General features: G+C 32.8%; 1 protein-coding gene across 3 annotated transcripts in view; it reads right to left on the bottom strand.

Moving 5' to 3' along the window:
• cpeb3 (cytoplasmic polyadenylation element binding protein 3) overlaps positions 1-26,592 on the bottom strand; it is an 82,581-nt gene that overhangs the window by 32,352 nt on the left and 23,637 nt on the right. For all 3 annotated transcript variants that reach the window (XM_079560582.1, XM_079560581.1, XM_079560580.1), the window contains one exon: positions 6,559-6,612. In XM_079560582.1, coding sequence (XP_079416708.1) covers positions 6,559-6,612 — 54 coding nt within the window. The remainder of the gene's footprint in view (positions 1-6,558; positions 6,613-26,592) is intronic.

Genomic DNA, 26,592 nt, shown 5'->3' on the forward strand with positions numbered 1-26,592 from the left:
TTTTTTCCATCATATTTTTGACTCTTTTTCATCACATTTTTGTCTTTTTTTCATCATATTTTTGTCTGTTTTTCATCACATTTTTGTCTTTTTTTCACCACATTTTTGTCTTTTTTTCACCACATTTTTGTCTTTTTTTCACCACATTTTTGTCTTTTTTCATCATATTTTTGTCTCTTTTCCATCATATTTTTGTCTCTTTTTCATCATATTTTTGACTCTTTTTCATCACATTTTTGTCTTTATTTTATCACATTTTTGTCTTTTTTTCATCATATTTTTGTCATTTTTTCATCACATTTTTGTCTTTTTTTCATCACATTTTTGTCTTTTTTTCATCACATTTTTTGTCTCTTTTTCATCACATTTTTTGTCACTTTTTCATCACATTTTTGTCTTTTTTTAATGATATTTTTGTCTTTTTTTCATCACATTTTTGACTCTTTTTCATCACATTTTTGTCTCTTTTTCATCACATTTTTGTCTTTTTTTCATCACATTTTTGTCTCTTTTTCATCATATTTTTGTCTTTTTTTCCATCATATTTTTGACTCTTTTTCATCACATTTTTGTCTTTTTTTCATCATATTTTTGTCTGTTTTTCACCACATTTTTGTCTTTTTTTTCACCACATTTTTGTCTTTTTTTCACCACATTTTTGTCTTTTTTTCATCATATTTTTGTCTCTTTTTCATCACATTTTTGTCTTTTTTTCACCACATTTTTGTCTTTTTTTCACCACATTTTTGTCTTTTTTTCACCACATTTTTGTCTTTTTTTCATCACATTTTTGTCTTTTTTTCATCATATTTTTGTCTCTTTTTCATCACATTTTTGTCTTTTTTTCACCACATTTTTGTCTCTTTTTCATCACATTTTTGTCTTTTTTTCACCACATTTTTGTCTCTTTTTCATCACATTTTTGTTTCTTTTTCATCACATTTTTGTCTCTTTTTCATCACATTTTTGTCTCTTTTTCATCACATTATTATTGAACAATTTGCTGTGAAAAATAATCCACGTGGACCCGATTTTGGCTTGACTTTAGTTATGTGTGATAGATATGTTCATAGTCTGCAAGAAAACGACTAAAAAGCATGTTTTTCTTCCCTCTTTAGGCCACGCCCCCTTGTGTGACGCGTTGCCGTCTGTATCTATGGGATACGGCGGGTTAGTCATTGTAGCACAAGGGAAATATTTAGCATCCCGGGGAAAAGGCGGACAGTTAGAGAGAGAGCCGGAGTGGAAAGTTCCCAGAGAATAAATCGAGCAGGTGAGTCGTGCGCTGGAGGCAAATCTGTAACGTCTCTGAAACCTTCGTCTTATCTCAGGATTAATGAGCTTTTCATGGTAACAACGAGCGGGAGGAACGAGAGGAGACGGCAGTTTGATGAACTCACAAGAATTTTAATCGACTGCTCTCATTCTCCCTTTATCCTGTCCATATACGGCTCACATTTTCATCATGTTAAGACAAAAATGTGATGAAAAAGAGACAAAAATATGATGAAAAAGAAGCAAAAATATGATGAAAAAGAAGCAAAAATGCGATGAAAAAAGACAGAAATGTGATGAAAAAAAGACAAAAATGTGATGAAAAAGAGACAAAAATATGATGAAAAAAAGACAAAAATATGATGAAAAAGAGACAAAAATGTGATGAAAAAAAGACAAAAATGTGATGAAAAAAAGACAAAAATATGATGAAAAAGAGACTAAAATGTGATGAAAAAAAGACAAAAATGTGATGAAAAAGAGACAAAAATATGATGAAAAAGAAGCAAAAATGCGATGAAAAAAGACAGAAATGTGATGAAAAAAAGACAAAAATGTGATGAAAAAGAGACAAAAATATGATGAAAAAAAGACAAAAATATGATGAAAAAGAGACAAAAATGTGATGAAAAAAAGACAAAAATGTGATGAAAAAGAGACAAAAATATGATGAAAAAGAAGCAAAAATGCGATGAAAAAAGACAGAAATGTGATGAAAAAAAGACAAAAATGTGATGAAAAAGAGACAAAAATATGATGAAAAAAAGACAATAATATGATGAAAAAGAAGCAAAAATGCGATGAAAAAAGACAGAAATATGATGAAAAAAAGACAAAAATGTGATGAAAAAGAGACAAAAATGTGATGAAACAAAGACAAAAATGTGATGAAAAAAAGACAAAAATGTGATGAAAAAGAGACAAAAACATGATGAAAAAAGACAGAAATGTGATGAAAAAAAGACAAAAATGTGATGAAAAAGAGACAAAAATATGATGAAAAAAAGACAAAAATATGATGAAAAAGAGACAAAAATATGATGAAAAAAGACAGAAATGTGATGAAAAAAAGACAAAAATGTGATGAAAAAGAGACAAAAATATGATGAAAAAAAGACAAAAATATGATGAAAAAGAGACAAAAATGTGATGAAAAAGAGACAAAAATATGATGAAAAAGAAGCAAAAATGCGATGAAAAAAGACAGAAATGTGATGAAAAAAAGACAAAAATGTGATGAAAAAGAGACAAAAATATGATGAAAAAAAGACAAAAATATGATGAAAAAGAAGCAAAAATGCGATGAAAAAAGACAGAAATATGATGAAAAAAAGACAAAAATGTGATGAAAAAGAGACAAAAATGTGATGAAAAAGAGACAAAAATATGATGAAAAAGAAGCAAAAATGCGATGAAAAAAGACAGAAATGTGATGAAAAAAAGACAAAAATGTGATGAAAAAGAGACAAAAATATGATGAAAAAAAGACAAAAATATGATGAAAAAGAAGCAAAAATGCGATGAAAAAAGACAGAAATGTGATGAAAAAAAGACAAAAATGTGATGAAAAAGAGACAAAAATATGATGAAAAAAAGACAAAAATATGATGAAAAAGAAGCAAAAATGTGATGAAACAAAGACAAAAATGTGATGAAAAAAAGACAAAAATGTGATGAAACAAAGACAAAAATGTGATGAAAAAAAGACAAAAATGTGATGAAAGAGACAAAAATGTGATGAAAAAAGACAAAAATATGATGAAAAAGAGACAAAAATATGATGAAAAAGAAGCAAAAATGCGATGAAAAAAGACAGAAATGTGATGAAAAAAAGACAAAAATGTGATGAAAAAGAGACAAAAATATGATGAAAAAAAGACAAAAATATGATGAAAAAGAAGCAAAAATGCGATGAAAAAAGACAGAAATATGATGAAAAAAAGACAAAAATGTGATGAAAAAGAGACAAAAATGTGATGAAAAAGAGACAAAAATATGATGAAAAAGAAGCAAAAATGCGATGAAAAAAGACAGAAATGTGATGAAAAAAAGACAAAAATGTGATGAAAAAGAGACAAAAATATGATGAAAAAAAGACAAAAATATGATGAAAAAGAAGCAAAAATGCGATGAAAAAAGACAGAAATGTGATGAAAAAAAGACAAAAATGTGATGAAAAAGAGACAAAAATATGATGAAAAAAAGACAAAAATATGATGAAAAAGAAGCAAAAATGCGATGAAAAAAGACAGAAATGTGATGAAAAAAAGACAAAAATGTGATGAAAAAGAGACAAAAATATGATGAAAAAAAGACAAAAATATGATGAAAAAGAAGCAAAAATGTGATGAAACAAAGACAAAAATGTGATGAAAAAAAGACAAAAATGTGATGAAACAAAGACAAAAATGTGATGAAAAAAAGACAAAAATGTGATGAAAGAGACAAAAATGTGATGAAAAAAGAGTCAAAAATATGATGAAAAAGAGACAAAAATGTGATGAAAGAGACAAAAATGTGATGAAAAAGAGACAAAAATATGATGAAAAAAGACAAAAATGTGATGAAAAAGAGACAAAAAATGTGATGAAACAAAGACAAAAATGTGATGAAACAAAGACAAAAATGTGATGAAAAAAGAGACAAAAATGTGATGAAAAAGAGACAAAAATATGATGAAAGAGACAAAAATGTGATGAAAAAAGAGTCAAAAATATGATGAAAAAGAGACAAAAATGTGATGAAAAAGAGACAAAAATGTGATGAAAAAAAGACAAAAAATGTGATGAAAAAGAGACAAAAATGTGATGAAAAAGAGACAAAAATATGATGAAAAAGAGACAAAAATGTGATGAAAAAGAGACAAAAATGTGATGAAAAAAAGACAAAAATGTGATGAAAAAGAGACAAAAATATGATGAAAAAAAGACAAAAATGTGATGAAAAAGAGACAAAAATGTGATGAAAAAGAGACAAAAATATGATGAAAAAGAAGCAAAAATGCGATGAAACAAAGACAAAAATGTGATGAAAAAAAGACAAAAATGTGATGAAAAAGAGACAAAAATATGATGAAAAAAAGACAAAAATATGATGAAAAAGAAGCAAAAATGTGATGAAACAAAGACAAAAATGTGATGAAAAAAAGACAAAAATGTGATGAAACAAAGACAAAAATGTGATGAAAAAGAGACAAAAATGTGATGAAAAAGAGACAAAAATATGATGAAAAAGAGACAAAAATGTGATGAAAAAGAGACAAAAATGTGATGAAAAAAAGACAAAAATGTGATGAAAAAGAGACAAAAATATGATGAAAAAAAGACAAAAATGTGATGAAAAAGAGACAAAAATGTGATGAAAAAGAGACAAAAATATGATGAAAAAGAAGCAAAAATGCGATGAAACAAAGACAGAAATGTGATGAAAAAAAGACAAAAATGTGATGAAAAAGAGACAAAAATATGATGAAAAAAAGACAAAAATATGATGAAAAAGAAGCAAAAATGTGATGAAACAAAGACAAAAATGTGATGAAAAAAAGACAAAAATGTGATGAAACAAAGACAAAAATGTGATGAAAAAAAGACAAAAATGTGATGAAAGAGACAAAAATGTGATGAAAAAAGAGTCAAAAATATGATGAAAAAGAGACAAAAATGTGATGAAAGAGACAAAAATGTGATGAAAAAGAGACAAAAATATGATGAAAAAAGACAAAAATGTGATGAAAAAGAGACAAAAAATGTGATGAAACAAAGACAAAAATGTGATGAAACAAAGACAAAAATGTGATGAAAAAAGAGACAAAAATGTGATGAAAAAGAGACAAAAATATGATGAAAGAGACAAAAATGTGATGAAAAAAGAGTCAAAAATATGATGAAAAAGAGACAAAAATGTGATGAAAAAGAGACAAAAATGTGATGAAAAAAAGACAAAAAATGTGATGAAAAAGAGACAAAAATGTGATGAAAAAGAGACAAAAATATGATGAAAAAGAGACAAAAATGTGATGAAAAAGAGACAAAAATGTGATGAAAAAAAGACAAAAAATGTGATGAAAAAGAGACAAAAATGTGATGAAAAAGACAAAAATATGATGAAAAAGAGACAAAAATATGATGAAAAAGAGACAAAAATATGATGAGAGACAAAAATGTGATGAAAAAGAGACAAAAATATGATGAAAAAGAGACAAAAATGTGATGAAAAAGAGACAAAAATGTGATGAAAAAAAGACAAAAAATGTGATGAAAAAGAGACAAAAATGTGATGAAAAAGAGACAAAAATATGATGAAAAAGAGACAAAAATGTGATGAAAAAGAGACAAAAATATGATGAAAAAGAGACAAAAATATGATGAAAAAAGACAAAAAAATGTGATGAAAGAGACAAAAATATGATGAAAAATAGTCAAAAATGTGATGAAAAAGAGACAAAAAAATGATGAAAAATAGTCAAAAATGTGATGAAAAAGAGGCAAAAATGTGATGAAAAAGAGACAAAAATATGATGAAAAAGAGTCAAAAATGTGATGAAAAAGAGACAAAAAAATGATGAAAAATAGTCAAAAATGTGATGAAAAAGAGGCAAAAATGTGATGAAAAAGAGACAAAAAAATGATGAAAAAAGAGTCAAAAATATGATGAAAAAGAGACAAAAATATGATGAAAAAGAGACAAAAATGTGATGAAAAAAAGAGTCAAAAATATGATGAAAAAGAGACAAAAATATGATGAAAAATATAATGAAAAATAGTCAAAAATGTGGTGAAAAAAAGACAAAAATATGATGAAAAAGAAGCAAAAATGTGATGAAAAATGTGACCCGATTTTGGCTTGACTTTAATTATGTGAGATAAATATGTTCATAGTCTGCCAGAAAACGACTAAAAAGAGTGTTTTTCTTCCCTCTTTAGGCCACGCCCCCTTGTATGACGCGTTGCCGTCTGTATCTATGGGATACGGCGCCTCACAAACCGTCTCCCTTCATCACCTTTCCCCTCTCGTTGTGCCATGAAACCACACAGAACCACCATTAGGAACTTTCTCTTCCTGCCCCCCTTCCGTCACCTGTTTGTGGACTCGATTTACGGCCGGGTTATTTCTGGAGGAGTTATTCGCGGGTCGCGTGCGTCCCCCCCGTTACCGAAAGGTCTGCCCTGGGCTGAGCGTGACGGCGTCCGGGCCCGAAGCCAAGTTGCAGTGGAGGTGGAGGGCCAAGTGCAGCCTGTCAGGGTCCTGAGGCAAAGTTACGAGCGGAAAAGCAAAGGGACTTACTGTTGAGAGGCATGATGTGCTCTGCCGGATGGTGGAAGTTTAAACCCAGTCGTCCTGTTGGAGAGAAAGGGGAGATTAGCTAAATAATAACTAATTATATTGAGCTGTGATTTCAAAATGGTGCTGATTTGGTCAAAAGGGACTATAATAATAAAGGTTCACACTTTTACAAGCCTGTGTTTCTCATAGTGCACTGCTGTCATTGTTGGTCCCTTGTTTATCGCGGGGGTTACGTTCTAAAAATAACCCGCAATAAATGAAATCCGCGAAGAAGCCAGCTTTATTTTTTTACAATTATTATATATGTTTTAACCCCTTAACTCCCACCTGAACTGAGCACATTTTCTCCAGTTTGGCTTTACCCCAGTCCAAAAGCTTCTGGGAAAAAGGTGTGAGAATAGTGACAGAACTGAGACGAAAACAATGATGGAAATGTGACAAAAAAGTGAGAAAACATTGACAAAAAAGTGATGAAAAATTCATGAAAAAGTGGCAAAAATGTCACAAAAATGTCACAAGAAATTGACAAAAATGCACAAAAAAATGACCAAAAAATGTATAAAAAATGGACGAAAAAATGACAAAAATGTGACAAAAAATTACAAAAAATTAATTAAAAAAATGCAGAAAAAATGACAGAAATGTGATAAAAATTGGACCAAAAAATGACAAAAACAATGATGGAAATGTGACAAAAATGTGACGAAAAATTCATGAAAAAGTGGCAAAAATGTCACAAAAAAATGACCAAAAAATGACAAAAATGTGACAAAATGTGACAAAAAAACGACAAAAAATTTGATGAAAAAAATGCAGAAAAAATGACAGAAATGTGACAAAAAAATGACAAAAAAATGACCAAAAAATTACAAAAATGTGACAAAAAAATGACAAAAAATTGATAAAAAATGGACAAAAAAATGAAAAAAAATTGTGACAAAAATGTGATAAAAAAAAATGACGAAAAATGACAAAAAATTGACGAAAAATTGACGAAAAAATGACAGAAATGTGATAAAGATTTGACAAAAAAATGACAAAAATTGAACCAAAAAATTACCAAAAAAATGACAAATATGTGACAGAAATGTGATAAGAAATTGACCAAAAAATGACCAAAAAAAGCTACAAAAATGAGTTGAATACCCAACAAAAAAATGATGGAAAAAAAGATGGAAAAAAAGATGGAAAAAAAAGGTTTGGAAAAAGATCCTCTCGGTTCAGGCGGGAGTTAAGAGGTTAAGGCAGTAAAACCCCTCACCACACACTGTACACACTTTTCTCCCTTATGCCTGGTGTCACTGTGAGATTTTTTTTTGTCTAATAAGATTCTTAGATTCACATTACAGATGTGGGGATGGAAACATCAGGAGCTGCTCTCGTCTCCGCTGTGCGCTCGTTCAAACTAAGAGACAATCGTAGCTTCGACCACAGTTTTATCGTAGCAGTTTCAACTTCAGAAGGCGAGTGTTTAGCTCACGTGTTAGCGGTGTTTATTTTCACCCGCTCATGCCCAGCCTGCTCAAATACTAAACAACTCCTCAAAATATAAGAACTGCATAAATTACAAAAAAAATATCTCCAAGAAATCAACAACTAGGAAATGAGGCCCTATGTCAAAAATCCTGAAATATCCCTTTAAAATTCAGACCCAGACGGTCAATTATACACAATCTATTACATTTGTGAAATATTTAAACTTACAGACGATCACTTGAAGAAGAAGAAGAAGAAGAAGAAGAAGAAGAAGAAGAAGAAGAAGAAGAAGAAGAAGAAGAAGAAGAAGAAGAAGAAGAAGAAGAAGAAGAAGAAGAAGAAGAAGAAGAAGGTCTTATTTACATATGACAAAATAACAATGTTGCAAAATGTGGTTCTATTACAAAGTGAGCATTTTAACCTCTTAACTCCCGCCTGAACCGAGAGGATCTTTTTCCTCAAGTCATCAGATTTTTTTTTCATCATTTTTTTGTTGGGTATTCAACTCATTTTTGTAACTTTTTGTCATTTTTCCGTCAATTTTTTTTATCACATTTTTGTAATTTTTTGGTAATTTTTTCTTCAAATTTTTAACACATTATTGTCACATTTTTAATTATTTTTTGGTCAGTTTTTCGTCAATTTTTTGTCAATTTCTTGTGACATTTTTGTCAAATTTTTGTCATTTTTTTGTCCATTTTTTGTCACATTTTTGTCATTTTTTCGTCAAATTTTTATCCAATTTTTTTATTTTTTTGTCACATTTTTGTCACTTTAAAAAAAAAAGAAAATTGTCAATTTTTTGTCCGTTTTTCGTACATTTTTGGTCAATTTCTTGTGACATTTTTGCCACTTTTTCATCCATTTTTCGTCACTTTTTTGTCAATGTTTTCTCACTTTTTTGTCACATTTCCATCCTTGTTTTCGTCTCAGTTCTGTCGCTATTTTCACACCTTTTTTCCAGAAGCTTTTGGACTGGGGTAAAGCCAAACTGGAGAAAAAGTGCCCGGTTCAGGTGGGAGTTAAGGGGTTAATACAAGATATGTCCCTGGCCCTAAAACATCCCAAAAACTACAACAATCAAAGTGCCTGAACTTTTGAAAGTTTGACTCTCACTAATATAAACAAAACTCATGCTATGACTGAGCAGTCCACAAACCGGTCCTCAAACTGGGACACTGGGGCCTGTTTTTACATGATTTTCAGACTTTGACCTTGTTGTTTTAGCCCCCTTCGGTCCAGCAGATGTTCCAGAGCGCACTTCTCTCATAAACAGGGTCACAACGGGATAAAGAGGGGGGGGGGGATGACTCCGCCTCCACAACATTAACTACATAAGGTAAGGATATTGAGAAATCCGGCCCCCAAAAAATGGATTTTCTTTCCATTTTATCAGTGGAAAAGCCGTTCACTTCCACAGAGGGGACACAGAAATGGGACTAAATGTTAAGTGAGTGGGCGTCTGTTTGTCAGTTCCTCAACAAACTGTGCTTTAGGGCCGGTCATCAAATATGTGGTAAAAGTGGACTTTACCGTCAGGGACTTTACATATTCTTCCCGTGACAGCTCTGCCCTTTCACCCCATTTATTCTGCCCGTTTAGTCGCCGTGTTCTGGAAGACGGCGACACCGGCGGACTCCATTCATGAAAAAGTGGCAAAAATGTCACAAAAATGCCACAAGAAATTGACAAAAAATGCCCAAAAAAATGACCAAAAAATGCCAAAAATGTGACAAAATGTGACCAAAAAATTACCAAAAATGTAGAAAAAATTGACAAAAAAATGAAAAAAAATTGATAAAAAATGGACGAAAAAATGACAGAAATGTGACAAAAAATGACCAAAAAAATGACAAAAAATTGATGAAAAAATGACAAAAATGTGATAAAAATTGGACCAAAAAATGACAAAAAATGTGACAAAAATTTGATAAAAAAATTGACGAAAAATGACAAAAAAAATGACAAAAATGTGACAAAAAATAACAAAAAATGGATGAAAAAATGACAAAAATGTGACAAAAAATGACAAAAAATGACAAAAAAATGACAGAAATGTGATAAAGATTTGACAAAAAAATGACAAAAACTGTGCTTTAGGGGCCGGTCATCAAACATGTGGTAAAAGTGGACTTTACCGTCGTGGACTTTACATATTCTTCCCGTGACAGCTCTGCCCTTTCACCCCATTTATTCTGCCCGTTTAGTCGCCGTGTTCTGGAAGACGGCGACACCGGCGGACTCCATTCATGAAAAAGTGGCAAAAATGTCACAAAAAAATGACCAAAAAATGACAAAAATGTGACAAAATGTGACCAAAAAATTACAAAAAATTTAGAAAAAATTGACAAAAAAATGAAAAAATAATTGATAAAAAAATGACAAAAAAATGACAGAAATGTGACAAAAAATGACAAAAAAATGACAAAAAATTGATGAAAAAATGACAAAAATGTGATAAAAATTGGACCAAAAAATGACAAAAAATGTGACAAAAATTTGATTAAAAAATTGACGAAAAATGACAAAAAAAATGACAAAAATGTGACAAAAAATGACAAAAAATTGATGAAAAAATGACAGAAATGTGACAAAAAATGACAAAAAATGACAAAAAATGGATGAAAAAATGACAAATATGTGACAAAAAATGACAAAAAATGACAAAAAAATGACAGAAATGTGATAAAGATTTGACAAAAAAATGACAAAAATTGTGCTTTAGGGCCGGTCATCAAACATGTGGTAAAAGTGGACTTTACCGTTGTGGACTTTACATATTCTTCCCGTGACAGCTCTGCCCTTTCACCCCATTTATTCTGCCCGTTTAGTCGCCGTGTTCTGGAAGACGGCGACACCGGCGGACTCCATTCATGAAAAAGTGGCAAAAATGTCACAAAAATGCCACAAGAAATTGACAAAAAATGCACAAAAAAATGACCAAAAAATGACAAAAAATGTGACAAAATGTGACCAAAAAATTACCAAAAATTTAGAAAAAAATTGACCAAAAAATGAAAAAAAATTGATAAAAAATTGACGAAAAAATGACAGAAATGTGACAAAAAATGACCAAAAAAATGACAAAAAATTGATGAAAAAATGACAAAAATGTGATAAAAATTGGACCAAAAAATGACAAAAAATGTGACAAAAATTTGATAAAAAAATGGACGAAAAATGACAAAAAAAATGACAAAAATGTGACAAAAAATGACAAAAAATTGATGAAAAAATGACAGAAATGTGACAAAAAATGACAAAAAATGGATGAAAAAATGACAAAAATGTGACAAAAAATGACAAAAAAATGACAGAAATGTGATAAAGATTTGACAAAAAATGACAAAAATTGTGCTTTAGGGCCGGTCATCAAACATGTGGTAAAAGTGGACTTTACCGTTGTGGACTTTACACATTCTTCCCGTGACAGCTCTGCCCTTTCACCCCATTTATTCTGCCCGTTTAGTCGCCGTGTTCTGGAAGACGGCGACACCGGCGGACTCAAATACGTAAGAAATAAACAACTCCGCTGTGTCGTGCATTAGACGGTTATAACGCACGACACAGTGGAGTTACTCCTGCATTATAACGTCTAATGCGGCTCCTCGTTGTTTAATCCGCTTATACCAGGGTCCCACAAACGTAACATTCATAATAAATGTTTTTTTCATTGACTAAACTCACTATAATCAGTGTAAACAAAACAACAACAAGGAACAATAGCAAAGAAAACAAAACAAAAAATGAAGAACTCGTTTCCTTTCAGAACAGCTTTTTGACTCACAACCACTGTTTGAACTATTCACATAATAACAGAACCAAACACTATTACACTATCACTATTTCCTGCAAGATCGCTACAAAGCAAGTAACAAAGCGAGCGTTCATATGTTTCTTTCAGTTTCCAATGCCAAATATCACACACACTCACTTAGGGCTGCTCGATTATTGAAAAAATAATAATCACGATTATTTTTGTCATAATTGAAATCACGATTATTCAAACGATTATTTGTTGCCTTTAAAAAAATCCATCAAAAAAATGACAAAAATCCATCAAAAAAGTGACAAAAATCCAGCAAAAAAGTGACAAAAATCCAGCAAAAAAGTGACAAAAATCCAGCAAAAAAATGACAAAAATCCAGCAAAAAAGTGACAAAAATCCAGCAAAAAAGTGACAAAAATCCAGCAGAAAAAAGACAAAAATCCAGCAAAAAAGTGACAAAAATCCAGCAAAAAAGTGACAAAAATCCAGCAAAAAAGTGACAAAAATCCAGCAAAAAAGTGACAAAAATCCAGCAAAAAAGTGACAAAAATCCAGCAAAAAAGTGACAAAAATCCATCAAAAAAGTGACAAAAATCCAGCAAAAAAGTGACAAAAATCCAGCAAAAAAGTGACAAAAATCCAGCAAAAAAGTGACAAAAATCCAGTAAAAAAGTGACAAAAATCCAGCAAAAAAGTGACAAAAATCCATCAAAAAAGTGACAAAAATCCAGCAAAAAAATTACAAAAATCCATTAAAAAAAAGACAAAAATCCATCAAAAAAGTGACAAAACCCAAAATTAAAAATTTGAAAAAAAAATGTGAAAATGTTTTTTGAAAAAAAAGAAAATTTGAAGAAAAAAAATGGAAAAATTATAATCGATTTTTTGCGATTATGCTAATTTTGTAATATTTTACTGTTGTAATCGAAATCGTAATCGAATTTCGATTAATTGCACAGCCCTACACTCACTTGTTTTCATGACATAAGGCACATTAATACACGTATTATTCTCCGTGTTCTTGTTGCTCCAGTTGTCATTACCAGGCTCAACACAATTTTAATCTATGTGCATTTTTATTGTATTATTATTATTTATATATATTTTATTATGTACAGTGTATGATGTGACCCCTACATCGAGTGGTGCGTTAAAAAGCCGGGTGTGGAGCGGGCCAGTTGAAGAGGGCAGGACCTCCCCATCAACAAACCTGCACCAGCCGCCCTAACAGCTGATTTTGTAGGTGATGTTCGTCTGCTGTAAAGTGCATTAGCCAATGAGGTTCTTGAGCCCGTTGGAGGAGCTCATTCTTTATTATGTTTTGAGCAATAGAAATGACATCCGTTACAAGCAATTCCAATCTCAGTCAGGCTCAACGACACAACATCAGCACAGAATCACAACACAACAGGACTAACCCGGAAACACTTTTCCCTGGAAGTAAACACCGATATGCGGCACTCGTGGGCAGGAGTTATTTACCTTTTACAAGGTTTAACCTGAAGCTAAAGCTAGCTAGCTCAACCAGCTCACCTGTTTATGGAAACAGCTGCGGTGGAGTCGCTCACACCTGGGCCCCCCCAACTCAAACTTTTATGTTTGACTTTACTAATCCAGACAAATATGCTTCAATGCAGGATCATTTTATGTACGCCTGAAAATGATGAATAGCCTTAACCGTTTTCAATAGAAATGTAAAGCTCATATGTTATTAACAGTAGCTAACCTAGCTGCTCACTCTCCTCTACAAACATTTTTGTCATTTTTCATCAATTTTATATCAATCTTTTGTCATTTTTTTGTTACATTTTGGTAATTTTTTTGTCAAATTTTTATCACATTTTGTCACATTTTTGTCATATTTTTGTCATTTTTTTTATCAATTTTTTTGTAATTTTTTTGTATTTTTTGTAATTTTATGTCAATTTGTTGTCACATTTTTTGTGTCAATTTTTTGTAATTTTTTGTCTTTTTTTGTCACATTTTTTTCATTTTTTTGTCAGTTTTTATCACATTTTTGTCACATTTTTTGTAATTTTATGTCATTTTTTTGTCATTTTTTGTCAATTTTTTTGTGAAATTTTTGTCATGAAAATGATGAATAGCCTTAACCGTTTCCAATAGAAATGTAAAGCTCATATGTTATTAACAGTAGCTAACCTAGCTGCTCACTCTCCTCTACAAACATTTAGCAAACGCTTTGTTTTGAAATTAACACAAAATCCATCTCATACGTTCCCGTCAGTCACTAATTACGCCTTTATCTGATTCAGCTGTGTCATGCGTTGCTATGGCGACGCCACAGCGGAGTGATATCCCAGTGATTTAACTACCGGACTACGTGTGCGGTTACACCAAAATAATGCACCAGCCAATCAGAGTCCAGTATTCACCCAGACCACGGTATAAAGCATGTTATTCAAAACAGGAGGGAAGAAGCCGCCACAGACTCTGGTCTATCCTTGTCCCGGGTCTGCATGAGGTCAGCGGGATGACGGGGGGGGCACAGTTGTCTCTTGAGGTCCTAAAATAACTCCCTGCATGTGCGGTTTACTCGGGGTCAGGAACGGCTTTGGAAAAGTATCTCCAGTTTGCGACGTTTCTGACTGTGGTGCCTCAACATTGCAGATAAAGACCGATGTGTGAAAGACCGGACGGAGAGACTTCTTTGCAGATGAATCGTGCAGCCCTGGTTTGAACCTGGGGGGCCAAACACTGGTGACATTTAGTGAGAGTGAAGCTGAGACAGTCCCGGCCGTCCCGGGGAGACGGGGCTGCAGGGACAGGCCCGGTTTAGAGGATGATGTGTCGGGACTCGTGCAGGAGGAGCTGTCACTGCACATGCTCCACTCCAGGTTTATTATCTCTAAAGTTAGCCGTGTTTGGTGTAGCTACGATAATGTTAGCTTTACAGCATCCCATCCCGAGCTAGAGAGGGTGTTATTATGCAACTGTCAGGATTTGTTTATGTCAGGATGTTTGACATAGGGCCTCATTTCCTCGTTTTCCAGAGTGTTGCTGATTTCTGGAGATATATTTTTTTTTTGTAATTCATGCAGTTCTTATATTTGAAGAGTTTCGTGGTGCTAGGCTAGTGAATTTCTACGGTTTCAGCTAGCCTGCATTAAAAACAGTGTCAAAATCTGACCCGCTCCACAGAGCACCTGAGGCAAATCCCTAAGACTGACGCCAGACTAACCGTATAAATGTCTGTGTCGAAAGAATCATTTTTTAAATATCACACGTCGCGTTTTGAGGGACTATTTTCTAGCAGATCACTCCGCCGCTGCGTAGCTTATATACAACCCGAAGCTGATGCTGCTCAAATATAAGTTATTTTAAATGCAAAATGGTTAAAATTACTCTATGGACACAGACATTTATATGGTTAGTCTGGTGTTATAAGTGATTTGCCTCAGGTGGACTGTGGAGCGGGTCACGCTGTTTTTACTTCAGGCTAATGCGCTAGCCTAGCACTAGCCTAGCGCATTAGCCTGAATTAAAAACAGAAACTCTTCAAATATAAGAACTGCATGTCAAAAATCCTGAAATATCCCTTTAACCTCTTACCACCCGTCTAAACCAAATGCATTCTGTCCTCTTTTGGCTGTGTAACACCTCATTTGAAAGCTAAGACCCACAAAACTGACCCTTTTCCTTGTTTTCCACAGTTTTTGCTGTGTTGTGTCACCTTTTGTATGTTTTTTTTTTTTTTTTGTGACATTTTTGTTGAGTTTTTGTCACATTTTTGTTGAATTTTTGTCACATTTTTGTTGAGTTTTTGTTACATTTTTGTTGAATTTTTGTCACATTTTTTTCACATTTTTGTCACATTTTTGTTGAATTTTTGTCATTTTTTGTCACATTTTTGTTGAATTTTTGTTACATTTTTGTTGAATTTTTGTCACATTTTTGTCACATTTTTTTTCACATTTTTGTTGAATTTTTGTTGAATTTTTGTCACATTTTTGTCACATTTTTGTTGAATTTTTGTTGAATTTTTGTTGAATTTTTGTTGAATTTTTGTTGAATTTTTGTTGAATTTTTGTCACATTTTTTTCACATTTTTGTTGAATTTTTGTCACATTTTTGTTGAATTTTTGTCACATTTTTGTTGAATTTTTGTAATTTTTTTGTTGAATTTTTGTCACTTTTTTGTCAATTTTTTTTCACATTTTTGTTGAATTTTTGTCACATTTTTTTCACATTTTTTCACATTTTTGTCACATTTTTGTCACATTTTTGTTGAATTTTTGTCACATTTTTGTTGAATTTTTGTCACATTTTTGTCACATTTTTGTCACATTTTTGTCACATTTTTGTAATTTTTTTGTTGAATTTTTGTCACATTTTTGTTGAATTTATGTCATATTTTTGTTGAGTTTTTGTCACATTTTTGTTGCATTTTTGTCACATTTTTGTTGCTTTTTCCCCAAGAATCTTTTTGATTCGGGTAAAGCCAAACTGGAGAAAATGGGATCCGTTCAGGTGGGAGTTAAGGAGTTTAACAGCAGTGAAAACAACACTGCTTCACACAGAACGGCCCCGTCTGGAGATTAAACCCAGGACCTTCTCACTCCAGCAACCAACAAAGTGTGAGATAGGGATAAAGATGTGGTTACATTATCACCAAATACAAACATAACACCCTCTCTTAGGCCTGAATTGCCGGAGGTCTTATTGTTTTAAGATACAGAACTTGTGACCATGATGAAAACACCTGCCCCAACACTTTCCCCTCAGAGCTCTGGACACCTCTGGCCAACGCAATCACCACCGGAGCAAAGTTCCCAAAGCTATGAAGCAATTATCCACATAATAAACCCATTTGAGGTAATTACGTCTTTAACAAACTCACTGACTCTTCCTCTCACCGCCTCACGTTCGCACGGGTGGTTTTTACCGGTTTTTACCCCTTAACTCCCACCTGAACCGAGCACATTTTCTCCAGTTTGGCTTTACCCCAATCCAAAAGCTTCTGGAAAAAAGCTGTGAAAATAGTGACAAAACTGAGGCGAAAACAATGATGGAAATGTGACAAAAAAGTGAGAAAACATTGACAGAAAAGTGACGAAAAATTGATGAAAAAGAGGCAAAAATGTCACAAGAAATTGACAAAAAAATGACCATAAAATGACAAAAATGTGAGAAAATGTGACAAAAATGTGACAAAAATGTGACAAAAAATAGTTTTAAAAAATGACAAAAATTTGACAAAAAGATGACTAAAATGTGACAAAAATGTGACAAAAAATTGTAAAAAAAAAATGACAAAAATTTGATAAAAAAATGACAAAAATGTGACAAAAATGTGACAAAAATGTGACAAAAAATTGTAAAAAAAATGACTAAAATTTGACAAAACAATGACAAAAAAATGACAAAAATGTGACAAAATGTGACAAAAAATGACAAAAATGTGACAAAAAATTGTAAAAAAAAAAGGACAAAAATGTGACAAAAAATTGTAAAAAAAAAATTACTAAAATTTGACAAAACAATGACAAAAAAATGACAAAAAAGTTACAAAAATGAGTTGAATACCCAACAACAACAAAAATGATGGAAGAAAAATCTGATGACGTGAGGAAAAAGATCCTCTCGGTTCAGGCGGGAGTTAAGAGGTTAATGAATGATTCGCACAGGTGAAACAAACAACTGAACAGTGAAATAAAAATGGTTTCTTTCACTATGTATGAACTTGAATGTGCTAGAGTTGACAAATGATGGAAGTATCACAACAACATGTACGTTTGACTTTTTCTGTCATTATTGTGTCTTTTGTGTTGGAAACTAGAGCTTTCTAGCAAGTCCTCCCTGGTCCTTCCACATCTTCCGGAGAGCTGTGTGACATTGCAGGGAAAATGTGTAGATTTACATCAGAACTGGAGGCTCCACTAATAAAACTGTGGTGCGCTCAATTCATGACTGCTCCGATTATAATTAAAAAATAATCAGGTACAGGAGGAGCTACGGGAAGCAAAAAAGGGACAAATGAGGAGATGGTGATTGACTGTTGTGGAGCGGAGGGAGCTGCAGGAGGACAGTGTTAATTTCATCGACTAAAATATTTAGTCTTAATTTTAGTCAGTGATATTTTTGACGACTAAAATTGGACTTAAACTAAATTAAAAGTTTCTCATGAGACTAAAACTATGACTAAAATGTCCAGATATTTTAGTCGACTAAAATGAGACTAAATAAAAGTGAAAAGGAGAGACTAAAATCATCCAAACTTCTATTGAGCGTCTGAAAGAGCCTCAGATCATGTAAATCCTCTGCTAAAGGATCAGCTCTGAGCTTTGTTCATGTGGAGCAGCTCCATGAAGCAGAGGAACAAGATTAAATATGATTATAATGAATATTATCAATGCAAAGTCGACTAAATTCGTCTTAAATTTAGTCGACTAAATTTACTTGCAATTTTAGTCGACTAAAACTAGACTAAAATTGAATTACATTTTCGTCAAAAGACTAAGACTAAAACTAAATTAAAATATGTTGTCAAAATTAACACTGGAGGAGAAGGAGGAAGGAGGAGCTGACCAGTGCAGGACACCACGCTCTGAAACAGAGACAAACCCAGGAGGTGCTGCACCGTTTCAGAGGATCAGAGGAGACAGAGCCGGCCTGTTCTGAGATGCTACACAGGTGGACACACAGTGGCAGAGCAGCTCAGGACCGACACCTGAACACTCTTTTGTTGTACACTTGTGCCATGACAATAAACACTTACTTATAATTATAATGATCATAATCATGATCAAATTTAACATTTTTTTCCAAAATGTAGCAAAACATAAAGACTATGAAAATAAGTACGACATTTGGGTCGAGAAATTTCAGAAAAGGCTTTGTCCACGTTTGCACGGGCTACACGACAAAACGTTAATATCAGGCCTTGATAGATTGTTACGAAATGACGAGTGGATAAGTGTAGGTACATAATGTAATAAGACACAACGCTAACCTTAAAGGGACTATGCGGAGTTTAAAAGTGTTAAAATGAAGTATTTTCCTGATACATGTTCCAGCCATGTCCTAAGGTGTAGAATGAGCTCAGACCTGTTCACCACAACTGCCTCTAAAATCCTTCACTGTCACTCAGAAAGGTGTTACTTCGGGTCCGAATTGCCGTCATGCACGAGCTTAATATATAAGCTGCAGTTACACGTATGACCTGAGGTGGCAGTAGTGAGTATAAAATGGCTAACTTGCATCTAGCCCCTTTAACCCCTAACCCTAAGAGTCTTGTGTCCTTTTACATTATGTACCTACAAAGTACTAATACAAATACAAGTGATTCCATTGTGTATCTAACCCACAGGTATAACTACAGATTGCTACAGAGCACATTATAATTGTACTAAATGTAGTTTGGTACAATTTATCAACGAACTGCAAAATAAAGTGATGATGATGAAATGACTTGAATTGAGGACGTTTATCATGTTTTGAGCGGTTTTCACTCATTTAGACTTTTTTTCTGACCAAGTTTAATAGTTAGATGACATTCCAGACTGGTTTAAGGTAAATCTCACTTGAAATAAGAAACTAAAACTGCCAATGGGATGAGAGCAGTTTTCTTACCCCAAAGAAACGTACCTGAAATAAACACGAAATGTATTCAGAGGGAAATAATCTAAGGTCAAATCAAAACAACTACATTTCGTATTATTATGCTCAAATTGAGAAATTTAAATTGATCCTGTTTATTTGTTTTTGCAGTGTAGAAAAGCACAAACAAGTATAAATGCTGCCAGTACTTTTAACCCCTTAACTCCCACCTGAACCGAGCACATTTTCTCCAGTTTGGCTTTACCCTAATCCAAAAGCTTCTGGAAAAAAGCTGTGAAAATAGCAACAGAACTGAGACGAAAACAATGATGGAAATGTGACAAAAAAGTGAGAAAACATTGACAAAAAAATGACAAAAAAATGACCAAAATGTGACAAAAATGTGATAAAAATTTGACAAAAAATGGACAAAAATATGATTTAAAAATATTACAAAAATGCAACAAAACTGTGATAAAATTTGACAAAAAAATGACAAAAATTTGATACAAAATTGACGAAAAAATGACAAAAATGTGATAAAAATTTGACAAAAAATTGACGAAAAAATGACAGAAATGTGACAAAAAATGACAAAAATTTGATAAAAAATTGAATAAAAAATAACAAAAATGTGACAAAAATGTGATAAAAATTTGACAAAAAATTGACAAAAATATGATTTAAAAAAATTACAAAAATGTGACAAAACTGTGATAAAATTTAACAAAAAAATGACAAAAATGTGACAAAAAAAATGACAAAAATGTGACAAAAATTTGATACAAAATTGACGAAAAAATGACAAAAATGTGATAAAAATTTGACGAAAAAATGACAAAAAATTGACGAAAAAATGACAAAAAATTGACAAAAAATGACAAAAAATGACAAAAATTTGATTAAAAATGGACTAAAAAATAACAAAAATGTGATAAAAAATTGACAAAAAATGGACCAAAAAATGACAAAAAAAATTGACAAAAATGTGTTTAAAAAATTGACGGAAAAAATTGACAAAAATGAGTTGAATACCCAACAAAAAAATGATGGAAAAAAAAATCTGATGACGTGAGGAAAAAGATCCTCTCGGTTCAGGCGGGAGTTAAGAGGTTAATGAATGATTTGGTATTGTTGATCTTTGTGAAGGGCTGTTATTCTCTTCATGTAACATAACACTATTGTGCCTCATGACCTCATGTGGGCAGACGATTGTTTCCATATAGAGGAACTTGCCTGGGCTTGTTTTGCTCCTGTTTGGGACTGGCCCAGTCGCTCCCCTCGCCCTGACGTGTTGTTTATGTGACTCTGGGCCTTTAAAAACACACGTGTATCTCATCTGACCCGCAAAGTAATTATAGGCTTTAAAACCGCAGGGCATCCCCTCGGGAGGTTAGATCTTCTGACACACATTAACCAACGAGCTGTTGTCGGATAAACTTTGGACACGGATAGGAGAGAAATGAAAACTGGCAAAGGAGATTGTGGGTGAGGGATTATTACCTGGACTTAAGTTAGTTGTGGTTCAAACTCATTCCTAACTTTCCTTCACATATTTGGAGCAGGGCTGAGCTCATAAGCACAAATGCTGGAAATCTAGTCTGCAAGTTCATGAAATGTAAACAGAGGCTTTATAATGACATGCACAGTGTTTTTGACACAAATGTCTGAGTTTACAATATACTAAAAAAGTTGAACATAGTGCCTTTAACCCCTTAACTCCCACCTGAACCGAGCACATTTTCCCCAGTTTGGCTTTACCCCAGTCCAAAAGCTTCTGGAAAAAAGGTGAGAAAATAGCGACAGAACTGAGACGAAAACAATGATGGAAATGTGACAAAAAAGTGAGAAAAATTGATTAAAAAAGACAAAAAAGGGACAAAAAATGACAAAAAAACACAAAAAATGTGACAAAAAATGACAAAAATTTATTAAAAAAGACAAAAAAATGTGACAAAAAATGTGACAAAAATTTATTAAAAAAGACAAAAAAGGGACAAAAAATGTGACAAAAAATGTGACAAAAAGACAAAAAATGTGACAAAAAATGTGACAAAAAGACAAAAAATGTGACAAAAAATGTGACAAAAATTGATTAAAAAAGGGACAAAAAATGATTAAAAAAGACAAAAAATGTGACAAAAAATGACAAAAAATGATTAAAAAAGACAAAAAAATGTGACAAAAAATGTGGCAAAAATTTATTAAAAAAGACAAAAAAAGGACAAAAAATGTGACAAAAATTTATTAAAAAAGACAAAAAAGGGACAAAAAATGTGACAAAAAATGTGACAAAAAGACAAAAAATGTGACAAAAAATGTGACAAAAATTGATTAAAAAAGGGACAAAAAATGTGACAAAAAATGATTAAAAAAGACAAAAAATGTGACAAAAAATGACAAAAAATGATTAAAAAAGACAAAAAATGTGAAAAAATGACAAAAATTGATTAAAAAAGACCAAAAAGGGACAAAAAATGTGACAAAAAATGTGACAAAAAATTATTAAAAAAGACAAAAAAGGGACAAAAAATGTGACAAAAAATGTGACAAAAAATGTGACAAAAATTGATTAAAAAAGACAAAAAATGTGACAAAAAATGACAAAAAATGATTAAAAAAGACAAAAAATGTGACAAAAAATGACAAAAATTGATTAAAAAAGGGACAAAAAATGTGACAAAAAAAGATTAAAAAAGACAAAAAATGTGACAAAAAATGACAAAAATTGATTAAAAAAGACCAAAAAGGGACACAAAAATGTGACAAAAATGATTAAAAAAGACAAAAAATGTGACAAAAAATGTGACAATAAATGCAGTAACAACTAAAAGTGTTCACAGGCCTGGCTTTCCTTTAGCCACAGTTTAAAACGTGCTTTCAAAGTGGCCAGAGTTGGAGTCTCTCTGACTGATAAAGGGAGACCACCAGTCCCGCCTCAACCGAGCTTTACCCAAATCTAAAAGCTAAAAAAAAAAAAGCATCAAAATAGCGGAGAAAAAAAAGAGGATGAAAACAAAACAAAAATGTGCCGGAAAAGCGACAAAAAAGTGACAAAAAATGTGATGAAAAGGCAACGAAAACATGAGAAAAACAAAACATAATAATGAAAAAAAACAACAAAAATATGACAAAAATGACGTGACAAAAAGTTACCGTCACTTTTGTAGGTCTTAGCTTTGAAATGAGGCGTTACATTGTTGATCTCCAGTCGAGAAGCTTTTAGATTTGGGTAAAGCCCAGTATAAAAAAAACATGAATCTAAATGGAATTCCGTGGAGTATGGTGCACCACAAGGTTCCATTTTGGGACCATTATTATTTATATTAACGATTTTGCTTCTGTTTCTATGACCGCCTTTCCCGCTCTTTTTGCTGATGATAAAAATAAAAACCTGGGGAAAATGCACTCGGTTAAGGCGGGGGGTAAGAGGTTGAAATATGTATTTGTGGAAGTGTCACATTTACGCTAATTCGGGCCAGGCTGACCAGAGTCCAGGGCTGTTTTTCAGTCCCAGTCCGGCCCTGAATGGAGGTGGAGCAAGTCCATGCAATACTTTATATACAAGGCAACCATATCTATTCTCTAAAACAGTGCAGTGGTGACAGCTCTAAATTAGCTACAGTCGGCCCAGGCAGGTCGCTCGAATGACGGTCGAGATCAGGCAGACCAGGCGTGAGCTCTGACTTCCCCCCTGGTCCCTGTGGCAGGCATATCGGGGACAGGAAGAGAATCGGAGTTAGCGAACGCTGGAGAATCGGGGCTACGGTGTTTAGCGCATGCGCCGCCTCGCATGTTTACGGCAGCTCTTTGATACTTTACTGATCTCACAGATGGAGAAAGTGTTAATTAGGCAATGTGTAAATTATGTCGGCCATATTTATGTAAAATACATTGAAATAAATAATTGTAATGATGATGATAGAAATGATAATAACGATTATGAAAGACTTGACAAAGCAACAGAACAACAAGTTGTAAATTGTGTATATTTATAGAAAATACAAATAAACAAAATAATGATGATGTTGATGATGATATAAATTATAATAATTATAAACGATCAGATTTGACTAAACAAAAACACAACAATTGGCTATTTACAAAATGTACAATCTATGATAATATTTATAGGCCTATATATATATACACACAAGGCAGCCAAATATAAGATTTAAATAGGTTAGGTCCTCATAAAGCCATTCTTTTCAGCGAAAAAACGCAAAAGAAAACATCCTCGTGGGTAGTTTGCGCTCTATATGACTGGAATAAGCGGAAAAACAATTAAAATTATAAGTAGATATGGTTTAAACACATAAATTGTACCAATCATAAAAATATTAATACATTTTAAAGCCGGTCGAACTTCGCGGCTGTAAGACACGCATGCGCAGAAGTACTAAATATATTGTGCTGAGTTAAAACAAACTTCTTTCAAAACAGTACTTTTGATTTTTATTAAAATGATGTTATACGAAGCATTATGTCTGTGTCAAGCTATTTTTTTTATTCGACTCCAACATATTAATCACTGTCTTCTAACTGTCCCCGATATGCCTGCCCCTCTCCTCTCAGAGTCTGCAGCTCTGGCAGTAAAAGCCCCGCCCTCCTCCTAAAGCGCTGAGCCTCACCGGGCGGCGTCCTGCACGTGCCGCACACAAACCCCACGGCAAAGGCACAAAGACAAACGCGGAAAAAAGAAGCACAACGAGAAGTATGTGAGAAATTCGAGCCATGGAGTGAATGTGGGCGGGGCCGGCTGCCTCTGGGTTTGTGTCAATGGAGCTGTCACTGAACAGGACGGAAATTAGGTTAAAGGAAGAGAATGAGTTTTAAGTTTCTGGGAAGTGTTCGACTCGCCTTGTTGCATTTCGAATGTTCAGGATGGATGAATCACACCCAGGTATTTGTACAGGTTTCAGTAAAAGCCATTGAGAGAATTGCGTCAGAATTAAGGCCTTAAGCCCTTAACTCCCACCTGAACCGGGCACATTTTCTCCAGTTTGGCTTTACCCCAGTCCTAAAGCTTCTGGAAAAAAGGTGAGAAAATAGCAACAAAACTGAGACGAAAACATTGACAAAAAAGTGACAAAAAAGTGACGAAAAATTGACAAAAAAAGTGGAAAAAATGTCACAAAAATGTCACAAGAAATTGACAAAATATTGATGAAAAAATGACAAAACTGTAACAAAAAAATGACAAAAATGTGATAAAAAATTGACAGAAAAATGAAAAAAAAATGTGACAAAAAAATTACAAAAAATTGACAAAAAAATGATGAAAAAATGACAAAAAAGTGACGAAAAAATTATGAAAAAGTGGAAAAAATGTCACAAGAAAATGACAAAATTTTAACAAAAAAATGACAAAAAATTGATAAAAAATTGACGGAAAAATGGAAAAAAAAACAAAAAAGTTACAAAAATTGGATAAAAATTTGACAAAAAAATTACAAAAAATGGACAAAAAATGACACAAATGTAACAAAAAAATTACAAAACTTTGATAAAAAATTAACGAAAAAATGAAAAAAAAAAATTTGACCAAAAAATGAAAAAAATCATACAAAAAATGACAAAAAAGTTACAATAATAAATTGAATACCCAACAAAAAAATGATGGAAAAAAAATCTGATGACGTGAGGAAAAAGATCCTCTCGGTTCAGGCGGGAGTTAAGAGGTTAAAAATCATTTAAAAAATACAAAAGTTAAAACAATGACATGACCCAATTTGCCGCACTGCCCGATGAGCAGGGAAGGGCCTGGTCGGTTCTTGGAGAGGAGACTGTTTGGGTATTGTGTGTGTGAGGTTGGTGGTGATCGGAGGTGCCAATGGTGCGGATTGGCAGCCTCGCTTCAGTCAATCTGCCCCAAACAAGGACTTTTATCTGCAACATGCCATGAAATGCTTGGGATTCGTGTAAGGTTGAGATTAAGGTAAACCAAGTGTCGTGGAGGCCGATATTCATCCTCGCCAAATCACCAAGGGCCGAACCATTGATGCCGTTAAAGTAGTGGTATCGGGGAAAAAAGATAAACGGTACCCAGCCCTAGTGCATGTACATGTTTTTTTAGTGGTAGGGGAAACAACACAGCAGCCTGGGATCCGAAAAAAACACCTCCTACAAAAGTCCATTGCAACACCAGTCTTCATTTAATGACCCCGGTCCCTGTGTGAGTCAGAGGGGCTCAGACAGACAGTGGGTGGGTGGGCAGAGTGTGGTCCATTCTGACTACTGTCTGCAGACAACAGGGAGGAGGTGAACCCAAACACACAGAAGACACTAAAGGAAGGTGAATAGTAAGGCTTATAAATATTCCACAAGTTTCTAAAGAAAGATGGATGTGACAGACAGAGCTCATGTTGCATCTGCCAGGTTATGAACTTGTTGAACACATTTCGAATACGTTCAGTGGGAGGAAAAAGTGAGGACACCCTTCGGAATGTCTTACATTTCTGTCTGAATTGGGTATAAAATGTGGTCTGATCTTTGTTAACCTCTTAAACTCCCGCCTGAACCGAGAGGATCTTTTTCCTCACGTCATCAGATTTTTTTTCATCATTTTTTTGTTGGGTGTTCAACTCATTGTTGTAACTTTTTTGTAATTTTTTTGTAATTTTTTGTCACATTTTTGTCACATTTTTTGTCATTTTTTTGGTCATTTTTTGCCAAATTAGTGTAATTTGTTGGTCAAATTTTTATCACATTTTTGTCACATTTTTTTTTATTTCTTTGTCAATTTTTTATCAATTTTTTGTAATTTTTTTGTCACATTTTTGTAAAATTGTTGTCAAATTTTTATCACATTTTTGTCAATTTTTTGTCGTTTTTTTTGTCATTTTTGGTCAAATTTTTATCACATTTTTGTCACATTTTGTCACATTTTTTTTTTCATTTCTTCGTCAATTTTGTATCAAATTTTTGTCATTTTTTTTGTCACATTTTGCCTTTTTTTTGTCAAATTTTTATCACATTTTTGTCTTTTTTGTCACATTTTAGTCACATTTTTTTTGTCACATTTTGTCACATTTTGCCTTTTTTTTGTCAAATTTTTATCACATTTTTGTCTTTTTTGTCACATTTTAGTCACATTTTTTTTGTCACATTTTGTCACATTTTTGACATTTTTTGTCACATTTTGTCACGTCTGCGCAGTCGTCTGCTCTACAGCCTGCGCCATGAACCACAAGATCTGCCCCTTGTCTTGTGTGTTCCTCCCAAACAATTCA

The sequence above is a fragment of the Gobius niger genome (assembly GCF_951799975.1).
Source record: "Gobius niger genome assembly, chromosome: 7".
NCBI classification, from domain to species: Eukaryota; Metazoa; Chordata; class Actinopteri; order Gobiiformes; family Gobiidae; genus Gobius; species Gobius niger.